The sequence below is a fragment of the Chanos chanos genome, chromosome 10, assembly GCF_902362185.1.
Source record: "Chanos chanos chromosome 10, fChaCha1.1, whole genome shotgun sequence".
Taxonomy (NCBI): domain Eukaryota; kingdom Metazoa; phylum Chordata; class Actinopteri; order Gonorynchiformes; family Chanidae; genus Chanos; species Chanos chanos.
In genome coordinates, this window is record NC_044504.1 from 32,452,337 (window position 1) to 32,477,607 (window position 25,271).

The following is a 25,271-nucleotide window of genomic DNA, read 5'->3' on the forward strand; positions in this document are numbered from 1 at the left end:
ATGTGATTAAAGCAAGACTCTGATGCAAAGTCATTGTTTATAATCAACAGGTGTTCTCTGTTGTGAATGATATTTTAATTGGTGTTATAATTAAAATTCAATCATTGACAGTATATTTGCATATTTCTCTGCACGACCAATTAAACTATTAAATTCCAAATGCCAACTCATTGTGTACAAGAGTTCAGTGAGCAAGCTCTAAAAATGAATCTTAATGTCCTTTGTCTTTTCAAGAGGTATTGGAAGTTTATCGTGAATTTTTTTTAAATGTTCGTTAAAGGGGCTGTACCAATTAGCAGGTGTTCTTTTTGTCATTTGTCCCATGCTATTGCTTTCTCTTTTTTTGTTCCACTAAGTAATGAGCACTCAGGTGCCATTGAAAACATGAGAGAAGTCCAATCAAAGGACATGTGCGCTTTAATAAAACCATCATGCTCCATTTAACACAGCTTACATGGGTGTTGACATGTATTGGCTAGAGAAAATGAACCCTGCCCTTAATATCCAAACAGAACCAAGAAGCAGCGTTTCATCTAAAGCCGGTTGCATGAGGAAAGCAAATTAGGCCAAATTATTCCAGAAAATTGGAAGAGAAATTGGCATGTGGATGTGAAGGGCCAGATTAGACTAGGATGGAGTGGGATTTTTATGATTGCCATATGCTTTGATACCTCACAGAAAAAGAAAGAAAGAAAGAAAGAAAAAAAAAAAGGGATGGCTATATTTATGCAGTTTCACATCCAAGGCAGCTGGCGTTGTGTTGGTGATTGTTGGACTAATCATCCGCTCAATTACGCAGGAATGTGACTGAGAGATGAGGGGGAGAGCTCTGTTTTGACAGCTCAGCACTTCAGCTCTCTCCCAGGGCAACATGTCAAGCTCCTCAGAGCCCCAGGCTTCTGCAGGCTGGCCCACTCTGCAGCTCTTGACTGACAAGTTATATTCCAGTGTAGGGCCTAATTGGTCAGGAACGTGCTCATTTATCAAATAATTTTGCAGCTACTCAACGTCAACGTAATCATACCAAAAATTTTGCTTTCCTTTATTATTACCTGCGCCAAGATCGGACCTCAATACCGCTGCCAAGACCATACGCATTTTCCTCATATATAAAACTGTACATGAGGAAAATTTTATATATATGTAAATATATATAAAAATCTATGTCACTTGTTAGGATCACCTTGGTGACCTCTGAATCGCAACCAGTGGATAATTATTGCGTAGAACCACCCTGATTACCAATGGAGAGGCATTTTCCACAATACAAAATAAAACAAGTGGCTAACTTAGGTTCAACATGGTTCCAATACCTAAGAGGTCAATACTTGTACTCTTCTTACACACATATGTGTCAGAGACACTTGACAGTGTCTATTAGAAGCTCTTACAGGCAATGAACTGACTGAACGAGTCTGTTGACAATGTTATCAGCTTAACTGCATACCCAGTTGATACTTTTCAGATGTGTGGATGAAAGAAAAATCAAGTGCTTTTTTTCTGTGTTTGGCCATGACATCATCTACCTCTGTCCGGACAGCGCTATTGATAGAATCTCATTTGTCTCACGCATCATGACTGATCATGAACACACAATTTAGCCTTTGTTGGTCTCCCTGTATCCTCTCTCTATATATGAATTCATTAAAATATGGGCTTCTAAGTGATCACAGCATGAAAACATGAATTGAAAACTTGTTTGAAGTCCAAGCTGGTCATCAAAGATTCTTGGAATAAAGATGTATTTGGAAATATGACACAAGGGCAGAAAAAACATCTCTGATCACAATATATTCACCATTGCGTCCAGTGATCAGTGAGCATGTTTGATGATTTTTAACTTTGCACTCATTTACACAGCTTGAGATTGGTAATTCCAGTTATATATATGATAGACAACTGAAAGGTGTCATAGCCGCAAGAAAAAGTCAACATCTCATGCGTAATCAGTAGTGCATTTTCCCAAACCTCAAAATGATATTTCCAGAGGCAAAACGTAATGGTTTGGCTAGATAACCATATAATTTGGCTAGACATCCTTACTTTCTTAGTAATAAACTTGTAAAATACCTCATAAAAGAACCGGTGCCTTTGCTCCCAAATGCAAAGAGAGGGCCAGTTTAAAGATGAGATCTGCTTGATGCATTGCTCATTGGCAGCAAACTGCATCTCTGAGTGGTTAGAAAGATCTAGTTAACTGAGAGTGGACTCATGCAGTCTTGTAAATGATATCACCGTATGTTAAACTGCATTATTATATACTGTCAAGGTGTTCACACCCATTGTTCTTTTCCCTTTTGAGAAATATCTGTGAACTCCCAATTATTGCTGCCTGAAACATATATTCTTTGTTTAAAAAATATTTTCCCCAAATATAAGATGAACTCTTGTACTGAACGATCTTCAACAACTTTTCCTGACACTCTACACGCGGCAGAACCTGGGAAGAAGTCAGTAGTCCCATTGGACAGTTGAAATAATAGATCAGTTTGACAGACTACTTTTGGATGCTCCCATTTTAATGAAGTTCTATTTCAACCACAACAACAATGCATCATCTATCAGAATCCCATCTACTTAATCTACATTTTCTGATTTCTATACATGTAGGAATGACTGTAGTCAGCCCAAACCATGTCTTTGTGGTATCATTTGGTTTACATGGAAGTGCCTGTGGTGTGACCAGCGGGAGCTCTTGAGTAATTAACATATAAGTGCATTACATGCAAATGGAGAAGCTACAAGCTCATGTCTTTGATTCCCACACTCTAGGCAGGAGCCCCGTCTTACCAATGGTTGGTTTCCTGAAGGAGGAGTGTAGCCTGGGGAGTCAGCCAGGAGGAGGAGGAGGAGGAGGAGAGCCCCTCCCCAGCATCCAGTCACCTTGTACACTGCTGAGACAGCACAGGGCACAAAGGAGGGCGGTGCATGCCTTCCTCTTACTTTTTCTTGGAGAGGTATTCTTAAAAAGGAAAACCCAGTGCCCAAGAGTATGGATGCAGGAGTAAAAAAAAAAATAAAAAAAAATAACAGAAGCTGAGATACAATGCAAAAAAAAAAAAAAAATGTTGGTTTCTCAGAAAAACTATTTGAGGTTAGTATTTGTAATGTGTCAGGGATGTGTTTAACATGCCAGAATCAATTTGGACACCGGACACACAAAACATATCAGTTATTTTGCCCATAAAGAGCTCTATAGCGCTATTACAATACAATACAAGAATGCTCAAATTATTGATTAGTCATTGCCAGGGTTCATGTACCAGGAAAAGTGAGGTTGTGTTGGATGCAGGGATTTTTAGAACTAAAGAGGCTGTTATTCTCAAACGGCAGGCCTCTGTGTTCTCCGCTGAAAGGTTCTGAGTGCTGCCCGTTGGGATGCTCTCTCTCTGGTATGGCCACTTGAGCTTTTCTCTGGTTTTAGATAACAGAGCCTAAGCATTTAAGGAGTGCAGTGATCAACGCAGCACTTGCAATTAGCAAAGCACCAAGGCTGCACATAATTCTCCTTTGAGTGGTTATGTTCAGCCACTTGAGAATGAAAACAACCTTTTTACAAGGGCAGTAATTTTATTTCAATGAGCAACAGGGTAGCATCTTTAATTCTCCAAGACATGATGGAGGCTGAACAACAACAATGAATTCATAAGATATAAGCGACTTCATATGTAATTGAAAGTGGACGAAAAAGCCAAGAACATATGTTGAATTAGCATATAATGAAACAGAAAAACATAACCGTTATTTCCTCCAAGACAATCCTGTTACTTTAAATTACATTTTAGTTTTGAACAAATCACATTTTAGTTTTGAACAAGAAAAAAGAAAAAAAAACTCAACTCAAGAAAGTAAAAGTAATATTTCTCAGTATCTACTTTTTTTCCCCACAAGTCATCAGTCCTCATTAACGGAGAGTGATAAAATATGGCACTATTTCCACCAGTGTCTGTAAATGGGGCAGGCAGTTAATTCCTGTGGGATACCACAGGAATGTAACAGGGCTCAGTCCCACCACCTGGTCAGAGATCTCATTCTCAACACCATTTGGTTACATCTAGAACCCCCTCAAAAACACAACTCAGTCTGAGTGCACAGCTGTCAGCTACGAGGAGGGGTGTGTGTGTGTGTGTGTGGGGGGGGGGGGTTAGTTGCTGGCACCAGTCTTTCACCCCAAAAAAAAATTAAAGCTGCACTTCTCCAAAATAATGTTCGATTTCACACCAGGGTGCATATCCTGCGCTCTTAGCATTCTTTGGAGTGGATTTCGGTTCATTCCATTGAAAAAGAAGCGCTTCACATTCTTCTGGTTTGTCTAAGTCTGCATTAGGACATGTCAGCAGGGGCTTTTTCCAAGAGGAACTGCCATTTTACTGCTGCTTGGATTGTTTAACTTCTTCATTAGGCAGGAAATACATTCCACATTTGACTTTTAAGGGCATATACTTTACCATTTGTTTGGATTTACCACAGTTGATTGAACAGCTTATTTCTGCAGGATCTTGCAAGAATTTGCTCTCTGAGATGAAAATTGGTCGTCTGGTCTTTAAATTGCTGCGTATTTTTATCAGGGATTAGGCTTAAGTAAATGCGATTCAAAGACAAGGACCTGTCACACAAGATGTCAGCAAGTCACTGATGAAATTCTTTAAACTGTTTTACAGTGGTTGCATGTAGTATCTGTGTGCATGTGTATCATAAGGCATTTCTAATTCAAAATAATCACAGTTATATAAAGTGCAAATACACCCATTTTACTATGTCATTAACGAAGCTTTCTTGACTGAAAATGTGTTGCCAATAAAACTTAGCAATTTATTTTAGTGTTGACAGTGACAAATTTTTCTTACAACAGGCAGAATAATGACGTTCCAAAGAAATAACAATTTGTGGAAAAATCAGTTACATGGGGGAAATCACAAATCACATGAGACCCTTTAAGACAAAATATATTACAGAAAATAAAAGCTTTTATTTGGACAAAGCCACAGCTACACTCACACACTCATATACACATAAACACAAATCTCTTTTTTAGTATGCCAGTAAAAGCAGTTCTTTCAACAGAACCACTGAACCACAGAGTGTACGCAGTCTGTGAACAATGCCATCAAATGATTGGAACATTTTGTACAAAAATAAGAAAAATATACCTCTTAGACTCTTTTAAAGGAAAATGGGCTCTTTCATTACAATCTTCTTCTAGAGTAAGCTCTTTGAAAGTCCTGGGAGTGCACTCTGTCCGAATTCACTACTGCTTCCGCCTCCATATGCACAGACCAGGTGCGCAAATTCAGATTGCCTTTTTTTTTTTTTTTGCCTTCACGGAAATGCTGCTTCTTTTTTTCTCCAAAAGCCATTTTTGTGCTTGCCTCACGAACAGAAAGAAAGTTTCCCCGTCCTGAACGGCTTGAAAGGAAACTGAAAGGCTTTCTAGGAGAAGATTCCACATAAGTGGCCATGGGTCATTCCCATATCGGAACTTGTCAGCTCCAAGGTCAAGTGTCATTTGTGGGTATCCACGTTATCAGAACCAGATGGATGCCTTGGCTTTTTCTTGCTCCAGCACTGAAAGAGACAATGAACATTATTTCAGCGTGCTGTCGACAGAGATATCGCATAAGAGTAAAGTGGAACCATGAAGGTCTACATTTTAGTTAGCCAAAGTGAGCTGAAGTTTAAAATCAAACATTATTGTTGAAGCTGATACCGAAACATCATTAGCCCTGTGTTAAGACGAACAGAAATGCTTAGACCCTTTTCTTACCTGTATCATAAATATCCACAGACCCATGGAAAGAGGCTGTCCAGTTAGATGCTGAGGTGTTGCTGGGCTCTAGCTCACTCTTTACTCCCTCAGAATGGGGGGCAGGGCTGCAGGACGCTCTCACGCTGGGCAGCAGCAGGGGGCTGAAACGGGGGTCCAGGGCTGGGTTGTGGGCATGATGGAGCACATGGTGGGTATGGGGGTGGCTATTTCGTGGGTGCATGTGGGGGTACATCTCATGCACGTGGGGATAGCCAGCGCCACTCTGGGCACTCAGGCCGTAATGCCAGGAGTCAGCGAGGGCGGCTGGAGGGGGCAAGCTGGATTGGGGGAGACTGTGCCCAGTCCAAATACCAGAGTCTGCTGGGTGAAAGGCAGCAGTAGCGGGGAAGTCAGGGTGAACGGAGCTCTGAGATGGGTAACTGCTGCCCCAGAAAGTGGAGGATAAAGATGCACACTGACCATCAGAAAGAGAGCTTCCATCTGAAAAACACACACACACGCAGAGAGCTACTGATAACTGCAATCCACAATTTACGTCTGCAGTGACTACTTTTACGTCGGTTAACTAAGTATTAAAATTAGAATATTGTATAAATCAGGATTAATTGAGCAGTTGAACTACATGTCACTATTTGTAATGCTATTAGCACTGATCAGTCCCAGAGTGACAGGCATCATTATGAACTCTTACCTTTCCACGGTGTACTGGATGACAGTCTGTTGCTCTTAGTCTCATTAGTGAACGCGCTGGGCTGACTGAGGGCACGGGAAAAGTGTTCATCCACCACGTCTTCGATGTCCCCCTGGAAGTAAGTGAAGAGGACACACCTGGAGCTCAGGTACTCTGCTTCGGCAGGCTGCACCTCCTTCCCACGCACCTCCTCCCCACCTCCCTGTCCCTCCTCTCTCCGAAGTTCGGGGAGCGAGCGGTGCTTTTGAGCCTGTTTGTTCTGGTTACTATGAATAGGGAGCTCCATATTGTCCTGTATTCTGCTGTAGATACTGAACCTCTTCTGCACAGAGAGAACCAAAACCAGAGAATACGGCGTTAGTAGGAACCATGATTAGCCGGAGGCTAGGAGGTGCTGTGCACATTCATCCCTTGATCCAAAAATAGATCAGTGCATAGTTGTGGATTGTCTCTGAAACCACTGGCGTGAAGCCCACACTTGGCACAATAGTTCTCTACAGCAGATTCGCTAAGTGCCGGCCTTGAGCACTGATACAATGGTTAAGGTATTCAGCGTAGGGGACTGGTATGAACACCCAGTCTTCATTCAGGACATGGAATTCAGCCTTTTGTAATCAACCGCACTGTTTAGATTCTTGAGTTAATGCCATGTTGGATAAAATCATGGTCAAGTCAATTTTGAGTGTAAGTAGTCAAAACTATGTAAATAGTTCAGACATAGTTACATCCTGATGACATAGTTCATTCTATTAGGAATATTCTATCATTGCCTGTATTTCTGACAGATGCTGTGAGGACTCAGTATTAATTAAAAAAAGAAATCATTTAAGATGATTTGACCACCTCCTAGCACTCAAGATGTTTTACGAAGACGTAAGTGAGCTTTTCACAAGAATATTAGGAACAAAACAAGCGTCGAAATCACATTTCTATGAGACTCCGAACTATCTTCAAGATGACAATAGTTCAGCGTTTTGTATGATTCACCGAGGCTTGCCCAGAATTCATTAAAAATATTTCTAAAATTTCAAAATCTTTTCAAAATCTTTTCTCGTCAGGCACTGGCTCCGTGCGTGAATACGCTGCCGATAATACGTAGGCGATTACAAGAACCTGAGCAGTATCAGAGCGGTTATGGAGAGGCAGCGAAAGAGAAGAAAATTCTCGCTGTCACCCAGTGCGCTGTGCGTTATAACTGCGTGGTCAATTGGGCGACCTACCTGCTGCTGTTGCTGATGATGATAATATGCCGCTTTGTAGGCTGCTGCTGCCGCCGCAGATGTCGCCGGCAAGTAATGATGAGCTCCATAACTCTGATGATACATAACATCCAGGCAACTCATGGCAGAGGGTTAAGATCTCGAGTGGTCTTCAAAAAAGGCGGTGACGAACTCCTCAAAGAGAGATAAATACTTTTGTCATCACTACGCCCTATATAAACCTGAGCGTTGACAAAAGCACCGCAGGAATGATTATGGAAGGAGTGATTAGCATAAAAACAAAAGTGTCCCCGTTGACGCTCCACCACCTACAGTCCACGGACCAAAATAAAGGATCGCAGGCAAGTGATTTCTTCAACTACAATTACCAAAGTTTTCAGGGCACCTCTGATTGGATAAAAGTTTCTAACTGTACTATGGCGATTGGAGGAGTGAAAGTTTCAAGTAGCCGCCAGTACAGTCAGATCCGCGCACACTTTAAGACAAGGGCTAAATGGTCCTAGATGTAAATCAAACTTGCCCTTTTACTCTACATGTACATGTTCAAACGTTACACTTATATATAAGTTGACTTGTAAATAATATGCTTTAAATTTATATAGGGCTATCTATATAAGCATACATTCACAACCCGTAAGCAAAATTTTTAAAGTCACTCAATCCTCCATGGAAATAATCCCAGTGATTTGTACTCTTTATTCTCATAACACCTCCTCCTTATCATTTGTTACATTTAGTGTGTTAATTTCAATTGTATGTTATTTTCAGCTGACCTATATATATATATATATATATATATATATATATATATATATATATATATATGTGTGTGTGTGTGTGTGTGTCCATCGTCTGCTGCTGAAGTACATTTCCAAGGGACATTGCACAAGACTCATAGCTATTCTAGAACGTTATTTATCTTCACACTTATGTGGTAAGAAAGCCAACAGTTAAGAAAAACGTAGAACGTAGAAATACACTCTAAAACAGAGATTTGAGGAAAGAAAAAAGCTGTTCTCATGACTGTTAAAATGACTTTGAGTTTGGAGGAAGGATTTGCTGCCACCTGCTGTAGGCTTTCTATAGATCAAAGGTTAAAGGCAATTAGGAGGCAAATGACAGTTGTGTGGCCACATTTTTGGAAGGACAAAGAGTTTTGGCTTGCATAGCATTTTGACACTTGGCATGGCTTTTTTAAGCTGCTTACCAAATAATATAAAATGCATTTTAGTGGATCATGTGTTGAATGCACTGTTTTCCCAAATGTCACCGTGTCTAGACACACTGATCTGAACAACATTCAGTTCTTATCAACTGCAAATGTTTTTTCCCCCTTACACTGTGTTTGTACCTCACCGTCCTCGATAACCCTTAAGGTCCATTCTGAAAACGATTACTGCTGCATCAAATTCCCAAATAGATTTTTTTTCCCCCCTTCTTTATTTGAAAAAAATCTGATTTTGTTTGCAAGAGTAGTCTTGGTCTTTTTGTGTGTGTGTGTTTTTCATCTTTGAATTTCATTAATGTAGAATTACCTGTTGAGATGAACAGAGCTGTGCTTGTAGTTGAAGAGACTGAGTGGGTCTGATGAGTTGTGGGCGGCACAGGTGCAGGTCTGCTCTCTACGTAGGCTCTCTCTCTATAAGAGCAGTTCTCCACTAAGAGTAGGGTAATGAGATTGTAGTGGGACCTCTAAGTGAACAATCAACATACAGAAATCTCAACATCCTTTGATGCCTCTCAAACTGGATATGCAAGCGGATGCCCCACTCTCTGCCCTATATCCAGACAAAGGTGACAAACATGTTTGATGAAATAAACACCCGTAGCATGTGTGCTTGGGTATGTTTTACATCTCACTGGCTTAAAGTTAAAACAATAAAAATCGACATGTCATTTGTATCGTATGGTTTTGTGACATCCAGTATATGTGCTCTACCACACTAATACAAGGCTGTTTGTTGTTGTTGTTGTTTTTTTCCTCCAATCATCTCTCCCAAATGTTTTTTTTTCTTCCCCATTTGTCAGAAGTATCACTTTGTCAGACAGATCAGTAAATTACTGTGTATTCACAAATCTTAGTTACCAAATATTCATATGATGTATCTGCTCTGACTGGACCAGTCCTTTGTGATGAGACACCGCTTAGAAAAGACAATATGGTAAATTATAATATTGATTTCCCTTGTGTGGCTTCATTCTCCGTTCCTGTCATGTCTGCTCTATTCTCTGAGAAACAAGATGCCATGATGTTGATTACAAATGCCTTATTCACTTTGATGACTAGTTGTGCTTTAGGATGGAGATGTGAATAATTTACCCATGCCATGATGCCGTGTTTTTGTTGAAAGAAGCTTTTGTTATGAGGACTTCCATGGCATTATCACAACACACACACACACACACACATACACACACACACACACACACACACACACACATACACACACACACATTTGTAAGAAGGTCAGAATGTCAATGGCTCAGATATTTGTGTTCTCTCTGCACCTCTTACCGATAGGTATTTCAAAGCCTGAAAAATATTTATCAGAATGATAAACACTAAAAGAAGCCAACATTTTTTCCCTGTTCCTTTATAAATCCACATCTGTTTTTGTTCTGTGAGAACATGAATCCTCAGTTGTAAAACAATATTGGTCCTGATCTGTGTGTTCTGAGTGCAGATATGAAGGGAGCAGTAAAATGCATAAAATACTCATTCAGATTCAGCGAGAGATTCATTATTTTGATACACCTGGAAAAAATGATTTAACTAATGAGTTTTATCTAATTATTCACTTGTTGTCACTCTTTCTGTGGTCATATTTTTTTTCTATCTGATCAGCAGATTTCTTCCATGCATAATCCCACATGTATACGTCGATAAACTCATTTCGGAGCAGGTGCGCATTTGAAAACTCTTTATTTCAGATCAAATGTTGGTCTGTGTCAAGATACTTACAGCAGCACACGGCTTTGCCATGATCGCTGAAAGCGCTATTACCGCATTTCTAAGCATTCTTCAGTTCCACACATGCAGACACACCACAAGTGTGTTGTTGAATGGACAGGTTGATGTATTAGGCCATCTAAATACCATCACATTGGCATAGACCTTTATATATATCAGAATGTGCCTGAGGAACAGGATTGCATTAAGAGTGGTAGTGACATTAACCCCCAATTAAATATGAATTAGGGCTCTTACCTTTATTAGTGTTCATTTAATACAGCTGACTTTGTGCATATTGTACCTTGTGTCATGATCACTCTTCTTACATTTTCCCTTCACAGAGATTAAAATTTGGTAGAATCTGTGAAAAATAATCTCAGAGATACAACCCCCCCCCCCCCCCCCAGGTCACTTTAAAGATGTTACAAACATTTCAAGCTCTGCAGGCAATCTGCTGAGTATACGTTTTTATTAATGTCTTGCAATTAGCCCTGATGGACACTGTGTTAAATATTTGTGAACTAATTTTAAAGGAGCCTAAAGTTCTCATTATATTTTTATGAGTGAATGATTGGGACAATTTTTTTACAGATGTTATTGTCTTACCTGGGGAAAAAAAAACCTTCAGGACAATTTCAGAATGTGTGTTTTATCCCTGAAACCACATAATTATAGAAGACTCAAGAGTCTTCAGGTATCAGCTACAGTGTTACGCTTGTCTCCTTAACACAGCCATCTTGGCCTTGACTCCTCTTCAACACCTCCTTGGACTTACGGTATCTTTAGATGGCGAATCTCCTAGGAGCCTGTGTGAGGGAGAGTAACGAGAGTGATTATTGTTTGTTGCTTTCATTTTTTTCAACACCTGCCCAAGTGCACCAGTGCCCACTGTAGGGCAAAATGATATTTACCTCCAGTGTTGGCAAGAGCAAAAAAACATCTGGTTGTTTCAGACAATGGTTGTTTCAGTTAGAGGCAATTAGAGAGAACTCCTGAGTTATGTTATGAAGTGAAAAAAATGTGTATATATATATATATTTATACACACATACACACACACACATATATACGTATATGTATGTATAGTATTTGTATATATATGCTTCTGTGCTAATTTATTATGTACTTTTCTACATGTATGACCCTTCAAGCAGAATAAGTGTTCCTGATCAGAATAGGCAGGGTGGTTTCTATGGAAGTGCACCATGACAACCTGACAGGAGAAAATGCTGAGAACTGAATAGTGCCAGAGATGTATTCTGATGAGTGGATCCCACAGACTTTACAGCTTCATTATTTAGTGGTTATTATTTGTTGCAAATGAATCTATTGCTTTCACTAAAATGAACAGAGTCCACTAATGTTGTTGTGTTCTACTCTTTGTTAGCCTGAAAATGTTTATATATATATATAATATTAGCTGTCCATAGTTCTTTTATTTTTACAAGACAAATGTAGATGTCTTAATAATGGGATGAGTAATCTCTTGTACAGACATAGGGGATCTTTCATAGCAATTTAAATTATCACTGTAGCATCTGGAAACCTTGAGGTTTAATCAGGGTGTAGTGTATGTCAAGTGCCGTATTAAAGAAAATAATTTCTCGGTTAAATTTGAAATCCAATTTCCATGGCAAATGGGAAAAACACATGTCACCATGCACTTATTAAGACAAGCATATTCTTTCACATAAAGGTCCAGTTCAAACACATTTTTAATTATCCCCAATGTTTCAGCAATCACACCGTTACACTAACCCTGAATTCCAAATCTGAGTTTTAATTGCATGTGTTGCCCTCCAAAGGAACCTCATTTCAGTTTGTGGGACCACCATGGTGTAGGTTCAGACACCACTGCTTTTCAACTTAATTGGTCACTTCTATGACTGTCCATTTTAATGAACTGACCGTTCTATCAGATTTATCTTCACAGAATGATTAGCAAAGGACCATGAATATAAGATAATTAGTTATTTCTTCTGTAAAAAAGAAAAAAAAAAATACGTCAGTTTGCAAATTTGATTACAATATGGAAAACTGAAACAGTGAATATTCCTCCGATTAATGCGGTTAAAGAGATTCAAAGACTCTGCTGACGGAGAGACAATCTTACCCATCTCTTGGTTTGCACAACAAAAATGTGAGTTTAAGGTCAAGTAGAGAACTCTCGGTTGGGGAGAGATATTAATTGCGAATTCTCTGATAAGGACCCAGACAGCTCTGTTGTAATCTTCAGCACGTTCCCGATCTTTTGTTTCCAGTTGGTAAGGTGCATACTTTCTTTGTTTTGGTATATTATCTGCTCTAATTTAAGATTCCAGCCTTACCTAGCTATCTCATGCAGTGTTGCAGAGAGTATTCTGAATAAGAGTGAGTCTGGATGGAAATCGTACCTCTTTTGTTCATGCTGTAATTCCTGGGCTTGCCTCGGTACAAATACGAGCTGAGCTTGCATGTCTCATTATCGGAAATTTCCGGAGAAAGAAAGCGGTGAAGACACAAAGATGCTGCTTTTTTATTTCTGCTGTGCCAGCACCTTAAGTAATTAAGGGAAACCGCTGTTAACTTACCCATACATCTCGTGCATTACGTGTCAGACTGTAATCAAATGGCCAGTGCTCTCAGTACGTGCTGGTCATTGGCCAACTCTGAACACCTCTGGACTTTCTGAAGGACTCGTCCTCCCTGTGTCCTTCTTACTTTAATGGTTGTAATTCCCAATGCAAATTCTGTTCATTTGCCACACTTGAATAATACTGGTTTCAGTCTAACCCTGGGGCTGTAGTTACAGAGTTAAGGGAGAGTACCTGATAGTCAAACGTGTCCGGGTGAATTTGTGCCATCTTAATATAGATCATACTGCCAACCACAGATTAAAGTAGCAGTTGAATGTCAAATTATCATTGATTATAAATGTTAATGCTAACACTTAGTTCATTTAATTAAATTGTAATATTGTCATTGTGACTGCTGTATTTGATCAAGGCCATTAGTGAGGTGACAAGAATAACATGTGCTTGTGTGCATGTATGTGTGTGTGTGTGTGTGTGTGTGTGTGTGTATGTGTGTGTGTGTGAAGGAGAGAGGGAGGGGGGTTTCTGTCATCTGGAGAACTCAACAGGGGTGATAATCTCTCATTACCCGTGGTCCCTGGGAGCCCCTGTGCTGTGTGGCACGGAGCTTTTCCTGAGCGGGATTCTTCCCAGGGGCAGATGGAACGGAGTCATTCACTCGATATATTAGCTTCCCGCCCCGGTCCAGAGCATCCATGCAAGACGCATTCATCACTTCAAAGATGGGTCTTCTAAATCAGTGTGAGAGGCCTCAGACTGCCCTGCTCCTGTGTACATGATGCCATAACTTCCCCTTGTTACCGCCCATGTCTCACATTCTGTCATCTTTATTCAGCACCAGCTGACGACATCATATGTTTGCGGTATATTACGTTATGGATTCTCAGATGTATCAGTGAAATCAGAACGTAAATTATGGACAACATAATTTCTTCTCTTATAATTAACTAAATTACTGTTATAATTATCCAAATTACCCAAACAATACTGTTATAATTACCCAAATTAATGGTGCTGTTCAACAATGAGCAAATCTTGCGGTCGTTCGAAAGGTAAATATCATGAGATCATGCAGAATACACATATTTAGGTCAAAGATTTTTGGACAAATTGAGAGCAAATATTTACCTCGTGTCAGTAAGTATGATAATGTCTCTCAGAAACAGAGGCATTGCAATAATTGTTTGTGGGGAAAACAGGCTAGTTATGATTTTGTATCTCAAATACTGTTGCCACTATAAAACGCATTCTACAACTGTGACAAGCAGTCCAGAGATCTAATTTCCCAGTTGAAATGTCTTATTTGACTGTTTGGCCGCGTAGTTAGCGCATTAACATTAAACGCCTGCTTGCCTTGGGCAATGCCGTGAACAGAAGAAGAGAGATAAATGTTTCAAAAAAAGACCACGGTGGGAATTCTCCAAATGCACAGAACAGATTTTCTGCAATATGAGATGAAAATTTTTAATATACTTTGAGGACACCCTCAGCGGCAAATGAAATTGTAGTTTTGTCTCATTACTGGTGTCGTGGAAACGGCCCGTGTGCTTGGGGCAAGATTTATCACCGGTGGGGTTATTATCATTATTAGAACATTTAGTGTTGGTCCCTGTTGCCAAGGCTTGCTGATTATACGAAAACATCTCCCTAATAACCTTAACAGGAATGATGCCCCAGGACGCCCAATGTCCTCCTTAGAGAAAGGCAACAGAAAGCTTGGGGGCGACACAGCCGCTGTCCCTCCCAAAGTCACCCTGTGTAACTCCTCCTGTCTCCTCGACTCCGTTCTTTCACTGCAGGGCAGTAATCTTCTGCCCTCGCTATCTGTGTTTTCCTGTGCCGTTAAATCACAAAGTGGAAGTCAACGATCATATAGGACTGAGCTCGCGTATGGTTCAAGTGGACTGGACCGTAACGTCCATCATAAGATTACCATTAAAGAAGTCATTGCATCGAATTATATGACAAAATGAAATGGGGTCACCAACCTCTTTGTGGAAGAAACCATAGAAAATGGGATGCCAGATGTTATAACAAAAGGGTTTCCCTGTAAAATGGAAAAAGAATAAATGCATACAGTTTTTCATGAAACAGTTTTGTGGTAAACATTACATATACACACAAACACACCCACACAAAGAGAGAGAGAGAGAGAGAGAGAGAGAGAGAGAGAGAGGTGAATAAGAATATTATTTTAGTTTTTATAGAGGCTACATAACTGAGATTAAATTATGATATACTTAAGTCCACATTGAGGGCAATATATTCGTTTCTCGGCAGTTAAAAATATTGAAATATGACCAACAGTGCACAAGTTCGGTATCCGTCATAAATTTAGCACTTCAATGCCCTCTAGAGGAAGCTGGAGATATAATGTTACAGGACCACGGTGACGTCAAATTCAAACAGAGTCAAAGCAGTTATGTGCGGGACAAAGTCAGTTTCTGCTTGGTGACAAACCAGGAAATCGAGGCTTTGGCTATTAGACAGGCGAGCAGGTAGTTGTGAAGGAGTCAGGTAGAACAAGGAATTTAAAAGTAGTTACTCATACCAACTGTTTTAGAAGCCGTCAGCTCAAATTAACATGGCTTCTCTATTTAAGACGAAGACTGTCGACGGTAAGTTGATAAACTTTTTGCTGATATTCTATGTATAAATCCGTTCATTTGTCTAAATTCAACTAAGGCTGGGCACCTTCCGAAGGGTTTTCAAGTCAGTTTTACGTGTTTTCTCCGTTATTCGGGGCAACATCATGTGCGCTCAATGGAGAAAAGTTAGTGAAGAATCAGACTTTCAGTGATGAGGTGATGTTGATTACCACCTAAATATCTAATTATCATAAATCGACTCATAAAGCGAAATTATACTCACTGCTGGAATTTAGGTACGGATTTCCAGTTTACGAAGAGCAAGCAGCTGAATAAGGGTGATGCTGATAACCATTAAGCCAATTAAGCCGTATGAATCGGGACTGGAGAAAGCGACTCCGTTCCCCGAGTGATCAGCTTGCCAAAAATTTGAAACTGACCTCACAAACAAAAGCCTGACCTTCAGTGAAATTTGTACGTTGCAACATCTAGTCAGTAACGGTTTGTACCTGTGCCAAAAACAAGTTTGAGTGCAAATGTAAAACTATGCAGAGCTTTATGAATGAAGTGGTGGTTTATAGTGCGCAGTGATTGTTCCTGTCAAACCATTGAAACGATGCCAGAAAGTGATTTGCTGTCGCCTCTTTTACAACACCAGTGCAATATTTCAGTTTTTCAGTCGCAATGTTGTAATTGTTGTAATTCGATTTTTTCAGTTCAAATGTACAATGATGTTTCTTGTTCAAGAACCTTGAACTCGAGGACATACTACTTCTAATATGTTTACATATTATTAAATTATAGTTTTATATGTATATATATATATATATATATATATATATATTGAGTGCAATATTCCAAATAGCAAATAATTCCAAAATAAGGAGATGATGTGCTGGCCCCCCTCCCCCTCCCCAAGATAAATCCATTTCCAGCATCTGCTTCATTGTAAGGCAGTCACATCCTTTCTGTAGACCAAATGATTGGCTTCACAGCATAATCTGTACATTAAATGTTGAGTATAAATTTGGTGAATAGCAGTCCATTGATGCATATTGTTATCTGATTTAGTCCAGGCATGAGGCTTAATTCCCAGGTTACAGTACTGTTCCATAGTATTCCATCTGATGTAAATTGTACTATATGGGTTTAGATCTTTAGAGTCTGGTCATACTGATTATTTGAATGAGGTTTTTTTTGCCACACATCACATACGATGCCAGTATGTAACTGGTAAGAAAAGAAGGATGCACTGAAATCGAACAAGAATGTTCCTGATCATCTGTCGTTATGACCAAACACCATATTCTCATTATTTTCTATTACACAACACAGTCTTGTCATAATTAGCCAGTACTCACACACTGTCCATGTTTGTGCACCATGTAGTTGATCCCATGTTCACGAATCCTTCCCTGGAGCTCCTCTGTCCTCGACAGCGTAAGGTGCCAGGGTCCGCGAAGAGTTGGTATGCCAAAGTATCCTCACGATTTCTCTGTGATGGTAGAGTTGGGTTAGCTCACAGACTTTTGTAGACCGTAACCCTCCCTCGCTGATACGTTCTCGAACACGTCACCTTTACGTAGGTTCATGTTGCACCGACAAGTGGTTGAGAGAATTCTCTCAGTTTTTTTAAGGGAAGTATGTGTTTCAGGGGAATACTTTTAATTTTATGAAGTTGAGTTATAGTTTAGTTTGTGTATCTTTTAACTTTTTTTTCTGAACTACAGACTTAGGTTATTAGTCAGTTCTTGATCAAATTTTAAGTTTAAAATTGGCAATTTATAGTTTTATGCTTAAGAATGTGTTTCTTTCTTTCTGTCTTACTTACTTAAATTAACTACAATAATATAACTTTTTGTATATAGCATTTCTTTAGATTTTTTTTTAAATCTTATTGTGAATGATGAATAAAGTAAACTCATCCTATAGGTGGAAAACCTGAGTCTTCATGCAACATCAAACTCAAACTTCAATGTTTCTTGAATATTTGGGAATATCTAGCCTATGTCTTTTAGGAAATATTTTCATTCTTTTAATTTTTTGCAATCAGTGGCTGATAATGGCTTGGAGGGACAACGCACCAAAGAAACCCACAACTGAATTGTAAATGTATAGCACTTTGCATAATTAAAACATCTAGTAGGTCTATTATCTCTGCAGTGTTTTGTGAACTTGGTATCACTAGTGTGGAAGGCTATTGACAAGGGGATTGTGAAATGGAAGGCCCGTATGGGTATGTGTGTGTGTGTGTGTGTGTGTGTGTGTGTGTGTGTGTGTGTGTGTGTGTGTGTGCGTGTGTGTGTGCGTGCATGTGTGTGTATGAGGGATTGTGGTCATGTGACCTAGAGCCTCTTGTATGCATGAAAATGTGCATGACCTGTGCTTCCTGGCCTTGCCTCCAGACAAATCCACCGTTCCGTTAGTTGTTTTCTCCCTATCTCATAAAAACCACTTGAGTGTTTCACTCAAGGCAATATTCAGACACAGCAGTCACTGTTTTTCAATGAATCTTTAATAGCTTACAAGTGATTTGATCCAAAAAATGAGATTCAATTGAAGTGAGTTCACTCCTTTGTCCTTCCATGGACCTAGGCATATTAATACTCAAATTAAAGTCACTTTCATGTTTTTCAAAGCACCAAACTGCTCAAGAGAGCCAAAGATAAAGTTAAAGATAGATTATTAACGACGACGTTAGATTATCAAATCAGGAAAAGACATATGAGTAGAAGACACAAAACACTCCCAATATGTGGGTTTTACAGCATTTTTATGTGTGTGGAAATCTAAACCTCAACATCACGCTTGAAGAGCATTCTCCACTGGACTGCATTGAGCATATTAGATGTGGTTCTTAGGGCTATGCAAATGCTTGCATAATGAACAAATACAGGCTAATGACTAACAGTTAAGCTGTCTTTACGGTGAGGTTGGAAATTTTTCACATTCTTGAATGGCAGGCTGAAAAATCACAGCTTTAATACAGAGATCCCTAATGCTACACACTTTTCTTCAATCTAAGAGAAGAGTGATCCTCTAATGCTACTGTAGACTGCAAACTGTCAGCAAAATGTTATTGCAAATAAAGAAAATGTCAACTTCAGTAGCTGTCTTATTCATCTATTTCCATACTAAAAGTTGTAGTCAATGTCTGTATGAATTTGGTGCTTTGTTCAAAGTAGGTTAAGTTATGTAAGTTATGTTTTTCACCCTTTTTATACTTATAAAAGCCTCTGAGTTCTGGATCAGTGAACCGAACCTGGATTTGAGAAAGAGTTTTATTTCATTCTCCTCACCCTGTCCTGTCACAGATATCATTAAAGAACAAACCAAAGAGCTGAGAGGAACCCAGAGACAAATCACCAGAGACCGAGCAGCTCTAGAGAAACAGGAGAAGCAAATGGTAAGTGGAGCAGAAAACACCAACGTCTTGTTGGGTGTCTGTGGGCAAAGGAGAAAAGTGCCTTTAAAACCTGCTTTTTGCCTTCAACCCCAAAACACTCCTCAAATTGAGCCTTATTATTCCCTATTCCCCACTGTTGCTACCTTGTTGCCTCCAGTTACAGAACATTGCAGCAAACTCAAAAAATGCCATTTTTTAAGGGATTGTAGCCTGTTTTATCTGTGATGTAGGTGAGTAAGATAATTGGGTTTTGGAGGAAGGACATGTATGATTGTAAACCTGAGAGTATGCAGAGGGACAACCCTCACATGAAATGATTCTACTCTAAGGCCATATTTTTGTACAAAATAATAGGGCATTTCCTCATGTTTTCCCCATTTTTAATAATTCAAAGCGGAAACTTGTGGCTCTCTTGTTCTTAAATAAACAAGAATTCATATAATTGCCTCCCAAGGGAATCTTTTTTTCATGTTAATAACCGGTATTCTAATTAATGTAGTTTTCAGCTCTTTTGTTATTCTCACAAAGTCTCATTGTTGGCAATGACCTATTTTTAAATTGTAAGTAAATTTAAAGTGCATTTTCATGTTACTTTTCCCCCTCAATCTTCACAATTCTTTCAGTGCAACTCATTAATTTAATTTTAGTTATTCTCTGGGTCTGTCTCAGCTGCTCTTGAACCATATACAAAAACCCCAATAATTTGGTATTATATTTCAATTTTAATCAAAAGTAGTGGGGCAACCCAATCATCCAAATGCTCCTATACTCCTCAGACATCTATGTGCTATACTCAGATGATATTATCAGATTCTACCTGCAATATATTGTGTGCCATACATTGTATGTTTATGGTTTATGTGTACTATTTTCCTTCTATTGACCATATCAATATATTCTATTACAATATTTTAATATCCAGATATAACCATATAGCTGTTGTAACCTCATTACTGATGAATTATTTTTTCAGACTCAGTACGGTGATATTCAGCCTGTGGAGTTCGATGTGTTTTCTTGTCCTTAATGACCGGTTTCCACTCCATCATCTCATCTCCAGTCACAAGGAGCCACACTTTGATGCATTATTCTGTCATTTTTATTCTAGTTCTACTGCATTAAGCTCAGCCTGGTTGTTGACAAAGCAATAAAACATCCCTAATAAGAAGCCACGTTCAGATGCTCCTATTTTACTCAGCAGACAACATAACCGTATCTATGACCCTGATATCTGCTAGCTTTCACATCATGACATAAAACGCAATATCTCATGACTTTTTGGTACGTGACAGGCAAAGAGTCACAAACACAGCGAACTGTCATTTGTCATCGTGAGGCGCACATGTGTGCTGAAGTAGGACATCAGTAGATTGGTCTGTGCGTAGCTAATTTAGTTCATTTTCTGCTTAACGGGCAGAGCCAAAGTGTTTATGCGCCATCTCGATATGTGTTTATGCGTGGCATTTTGATGCGTTCCCAATTCCCCATAAGAAGTTTTCTCAGCGGGGGTTCTACCTGAGAGGTTGATATTAGGAGAGCTCGGGCGAAGAAATGGGGATGCTATAGCGTTGATAGTTATCACCCAGCGCTTTGGGTTATTGTCTTCATTAACGACGGTTTTAAGTCGCGCTGTGCTGCAAGCTTATTTTGACTCCGCATCAGGGGAATCACTGAGCGTTCTGAAAGCGTTCTGTGACAGCGTGAGTTGTGAAATGTAAGCTGTTTTGGCGTTGGCACCCCATTAGCACTTCTGATATTGTCATTTAAAGCCACTGTGTAGAGACATTCTCTCTCTCTTCATTCTGCTTCTGTTCCTAAAGAAACTGATAATTGTATTTTATTACCCAATGCCAGCGCAGAATTTTCCGATAGAAAATCGCCACAGTATTTAACCAGTATATATCCCAGCTAGCTAATGCATGGACTAAATAATTTTAAGTGTAATAGAGCTCTGGCATGTTTATGTGGCCTTTGGATAAACATGACAGTTATGAAAATTTCATAATTTCTGCTAGAACAACCACACTTAGACCTATGCACAGGACTCTCTGCAAATGTGACTGAGCAGGGAGAGGTAGCTGGTATGAGGGCCCTTTAAGTGTAACTGGTAGTAATGTTCTTGAAGTGTTACAGTGCTGATGGGCTTGCCTGGCTTTCAGACTGTGTTGTGTGGTGTCCCAGGGGAGAACTTTACGTAGACACACGCTTTCCCAACACTGAGCTTCAGACAAATATTGTGTTTGCATTGGGTCCCTTGAGGTAGGGGCGTATGTTTTTGTTTGTTTAGCTAAGTAAAGAAAGGCAGACGTCTGGGTTTGAACTTGTAAATGTGACTCCATATATATATATACAGAGATACAGAGGGTATTTTGTGATATTCACTGTGTTGTTTATTTTAAGTCAGTTTCTCAGACAAGGATTTAGCCAAGACCACAGCTGACCACCATTCTTAATCTCCATCCAGAAAGTTCTAAGACTAGTCTGAAACATCCATCCTGTAACCTTTACGAGTGAAACCGATCTAAGCTGTGACGTTATCATGTACCGTAGATCCTGTTTTTCTGTTGTACGGTAGATGATGCAAACTTACATGTGCATTGTCGACAGGAAATGGAAATTAAGAAAATGGCTAAGACTGGAAACAGAGAAGCATGTAAAATCCTGGCCAAACAACTGGTGCAGCTGAGGAAGCAGAAGAACAGAACCTATGCCGTTAGCTCCAAGGTCACCTCCATGTCCACGCAGACCAAAGTCATGAACTCTCAGATGAAGATGGCAGGAGCTATGTCCACTACGGCCAAGGTAAAAAAAAAAAAAATTTAGTTGTTGCTTGCATTAATATTTACCATGTCAGTGCTTCCTTCTGTGTAGATGGGCTAACGTCAGGATCACAGAAAAAGCACAAGCCCTCACACAGCATTAGACTTCAAAAGAATGCATCAAGAGGACTAATTAGTGCTGTTATGGCATAGCCTCCTTACTGCAGTGGCTTTGTATCAGAGCATTTGGTGTTTTATTACCCATTGGGAGCAGAGTGGTGATTAAGGGACTATATGTAGCTCTGAACACAATTTTCTCCCCATGTTTTCAGTTGTAATGCTCTATTAATGTAGCTTTGAATGAGCTACTTTTTAAAGACGCAAGAAATAAAAAGTGTGACCTGAATTTCCCTGCTGCATATTTTATGAATTATTGATTTTTTTTTTTTTTGTCATTAAGGAATATCTTAGATCTGTTAGATGTGACCCAGTTTACGCTACGGAGTAGTGACTTCCTGTTTCTCTGCTTTATACTTAATTTCTGGCTTTGTAAAATTCAGACGCAGCGTTCTTTGTTCTGCTGAATTAAGTAAGAATTTTACATTCTGAAAGCTGGTACTGGGCTCATAGATGAATAGCAGTCTCTGCAGATTTTTAAAATATGTTAATAATGGCTAATTCAAAAGTCTTTGGGTGTTCATTTGTGGTGTTCCCCCCCCCCCCTTTTTTTAACCTATGCTTTATACTGGCTAGAACTAAACCAGGCCACACTTGTCATCGCTGGTATTGTATGTATGAGATCTGAAATGTATCCTGCAGGAAACTATTAATATTTCTGCCTTGATGTGTCATGGGAGTTGTAGTCAATCACGGAGGAGCTCTGTGTAGTAAATAAGAAATGGGGTGTAATGAGGCTGTGACAGAGAGCATGTGTGTGTAAATAATTCTTTATAATCAGGTACAGTTGGAAACCCTGTGGAGCAGTAAAAGAGACACCTCTCAGTTCTGCATGTTTTTTTTTACACAATGCTGCTTACTTTGTACCCCTCCCCCCAGCGCACAGACGTCTAGATTTATGTTGAACTGCATTCAAAACGGATTTTTTTTTTTTTTTTTTTTGTACGGTGTATGCTTCTTGATTCTCGACCCTGTCTGTCTAGCCTAGTTTTCCCACTGTAAGCCAACTGAATCTGAATTTGACAGATGGCTTTTCTCTTTTTGGCCTTAAGACCATGCAAGCTGTCAATAAGAAAATGGACCCAAAGAAAACTCTGCAGACAATGCAGGACTTCCAGAAGGAGAACTTGAAGATGGGACATACTGAAAATATGAGTACGTTTTTCAATAAGCACTTGGTCTTTTCTAAAAAGAGTAGTTTTTTGTTCATCAATCACTGGTGGCATTCTCATTTACTGATTCTCACTCTTGTTTCAGTCAACGACACGCTGGATGAGATCTTTGATGAATCAGGCGATGAGGAGGAATGTCAGGACATTGTGAACCAGGTTCTGGATGAGATTAGCATCGAAATTTCAAGAAAGGTAAGAAGGAACTCCCTCTTTTGTTCTAGTTTCATCTCTCTCTCTTTCTCTCTCTCTCTCTCTCACTCTCTCTCTCTCCCTCTCTTTATTTGTTATCTCTCAACAACAATGTTTTGCTGCAGGTCCTTCACCCAACCACAGCTGGTTGTCGTATGGAGTTTATCCTGTGTTTATTGTCTGTCTCTGGGTGATGTGAGCCATAGAATCAGTGCGTCCAACTCAGCCAGATGTGTTGCCCCCTTGGGTCAAACATTCTCTCTCAACCAACCTTATCTACTATCCCTAAGTCACATAGAGCAGATTGGATCACTGAATGAAGTGAATTGAGTTCACTTGGCATGTCAGATGAACACCTTTTTGTGTGTGTGTGTGTGTGTGTGTTTTGCTATATTCAGACTTGACATTTAAGCTGAGTAGCAGGATGCTGAGACTGGCAGCTGCGTTTTTGGCTGAAGAAGAGGTTTGTGTTATGAAAATGCTTATAGCACTAATGAATGTCTCTGATGGCTTCTTGCAGATGGTAAGTGCTCCGTCGGCAGGCAAGAGCCTCCATAGTGCATCCAAGACCAAGACCGCCACCATCTCAGATGAGGAGATAGAGAGACAGCTGAAGGCCCTTGGAGTAGACTAACTCTCCCCACTGTCTGCACCTGCCAGCCCCCCCGCCCCCCCCCCCTCCCCCAACCACCACCACATGACTGTTCACCAATGGGATTTCAAGGCTGCTTATTGCAAGAGTTGCATACTAATAAAGAGAATCAAATTTTAGGATTTTCCCCAATCCTGCATAAGGGAACGTATTGTTTTTAATGCAAAGAGCTTTCAGTGTAGTGTGGTAAGGAGTGACTTAGACACAAAAAGATTCTGTGGACGAGTTAGGCTCTTTATATCAATGGTGCTTTTCAAACGACTAACGTCACTTAGCTTTGAGAATGTCAGACAAAAAGAGAATATTGAATGACCAAGACGCCCCCCCCCCCCCCCCCCCCCCCCCCCCCCCCAGCCTTTGTTACTTGTAGGCCTTTATTTTGAAGGTTACCACACTGCTCTGGAAGCATAGTATAGTACTTCTTGTAATTTTGTACATAATATAGTCTTTTGGAAGGATTTGTTCTTGTCATTTGCACTGTTACTGCATGGGGTTTCTATCAATTGTAGGACTTTCACTGTTCAGAGTCTACTAATGAGGAGGAATAATGACATGTTCAACATTCTTTGAACTTTTATATCTTTCTAGGTTTGATACAGTGAATATCAGATGTAAGTAAACAGTGACGCTACTCTGAACACTGACATGTAAATATGTAGTGAGGGTTTGGAAAGCGTTTTTTTTTTTTTCCCTTTTTTGTAGGAGAATGTCTTGCATGAGAATATGCATTAATTAACATCCATTTTGGACCTGTTGTTCCAGTCTCAACAGTGTTTGAGTGGGTGAATTTTTTTTTTTGCCCAAACAATTGAGCAGTAATCGTTGCTTGATTATACCTGAAGCACTAACCCGTTTGTGTAGGTCAGTCACTATAACGGTAAAAATGGGTGTTTCAACAGTAAATGGAAAACTAAAGTTCACATATTCACATTATATTTACGACGATAGCTGAAACATTCCACCGAGCTGCACTTACTTAATGGGTTCGGTAAGTTCTTCGTCACGGAAGGCCTTTCTCCCGCGGTCCGACGACGCCTGTAGAAATGTTCTTGCTGCTGCCATTTAACGCTGTAACACTGACCGACCGTTTTTCTCGTGGGTTTATCCGTGTAGATTGCGCTGTG

General features: G+C 39.7%; 2 protein-coding genes across 2 annotated transcripts; one reads left to right on the forward strand and one right to left on the reverse strand.

Moving 5' to 3' along the window:
- Positions 1–5,524: 5,524 nt before the first annotated feature.
- vgll3 (vestigial-like family member 3) lies at positions 5,525–7,801 on the reverse strand. The gene is made up of 4 exons (XM_030787299.1): positions 7,679–7,801; positions 6,459–6,780; positions 5,765–6,247; positions 5,525–5,565 (listed from the first exon to the last, which is right to left on the reverse strand). The coding sequence occupies exons 1-4, from the start codon at positions 7,799–7,801 to the stop codon at positions 5,525–5,527; spliced, it is 969 nt and encodes a 322-aa protein (XP_030643159.1).
- Positions 7,802–15,646: 7,845 nt separating this feature from the next.
- On the forward strand, positions 15,647–24,210 carry chmp2ba (charged multivesicular body protein 2Ba). The gene is made up of 6 exons (XM_030786954.1): positions 15,647–15,822; positions 19,107–19,198; positions 21,806–22,000; positions 23,187–23,289; positions 23,392–23,498; positions 24,016–24,210. The coding sequence occupies exons 1-6, from the start codon at positions 15,789–15,791 to the stop codon at positions 24,127–24,129; spliced, it is 645 nt and encodes a 214-aa protein (XP_030642814.1). The 5' UTR covers positions 15,647–15,788; the 3' UTR covers positions 24,130–24,210.
- The last annotated feature ends 1,061 nt before the right edge of the window (positions 24,211–25,271 follow it).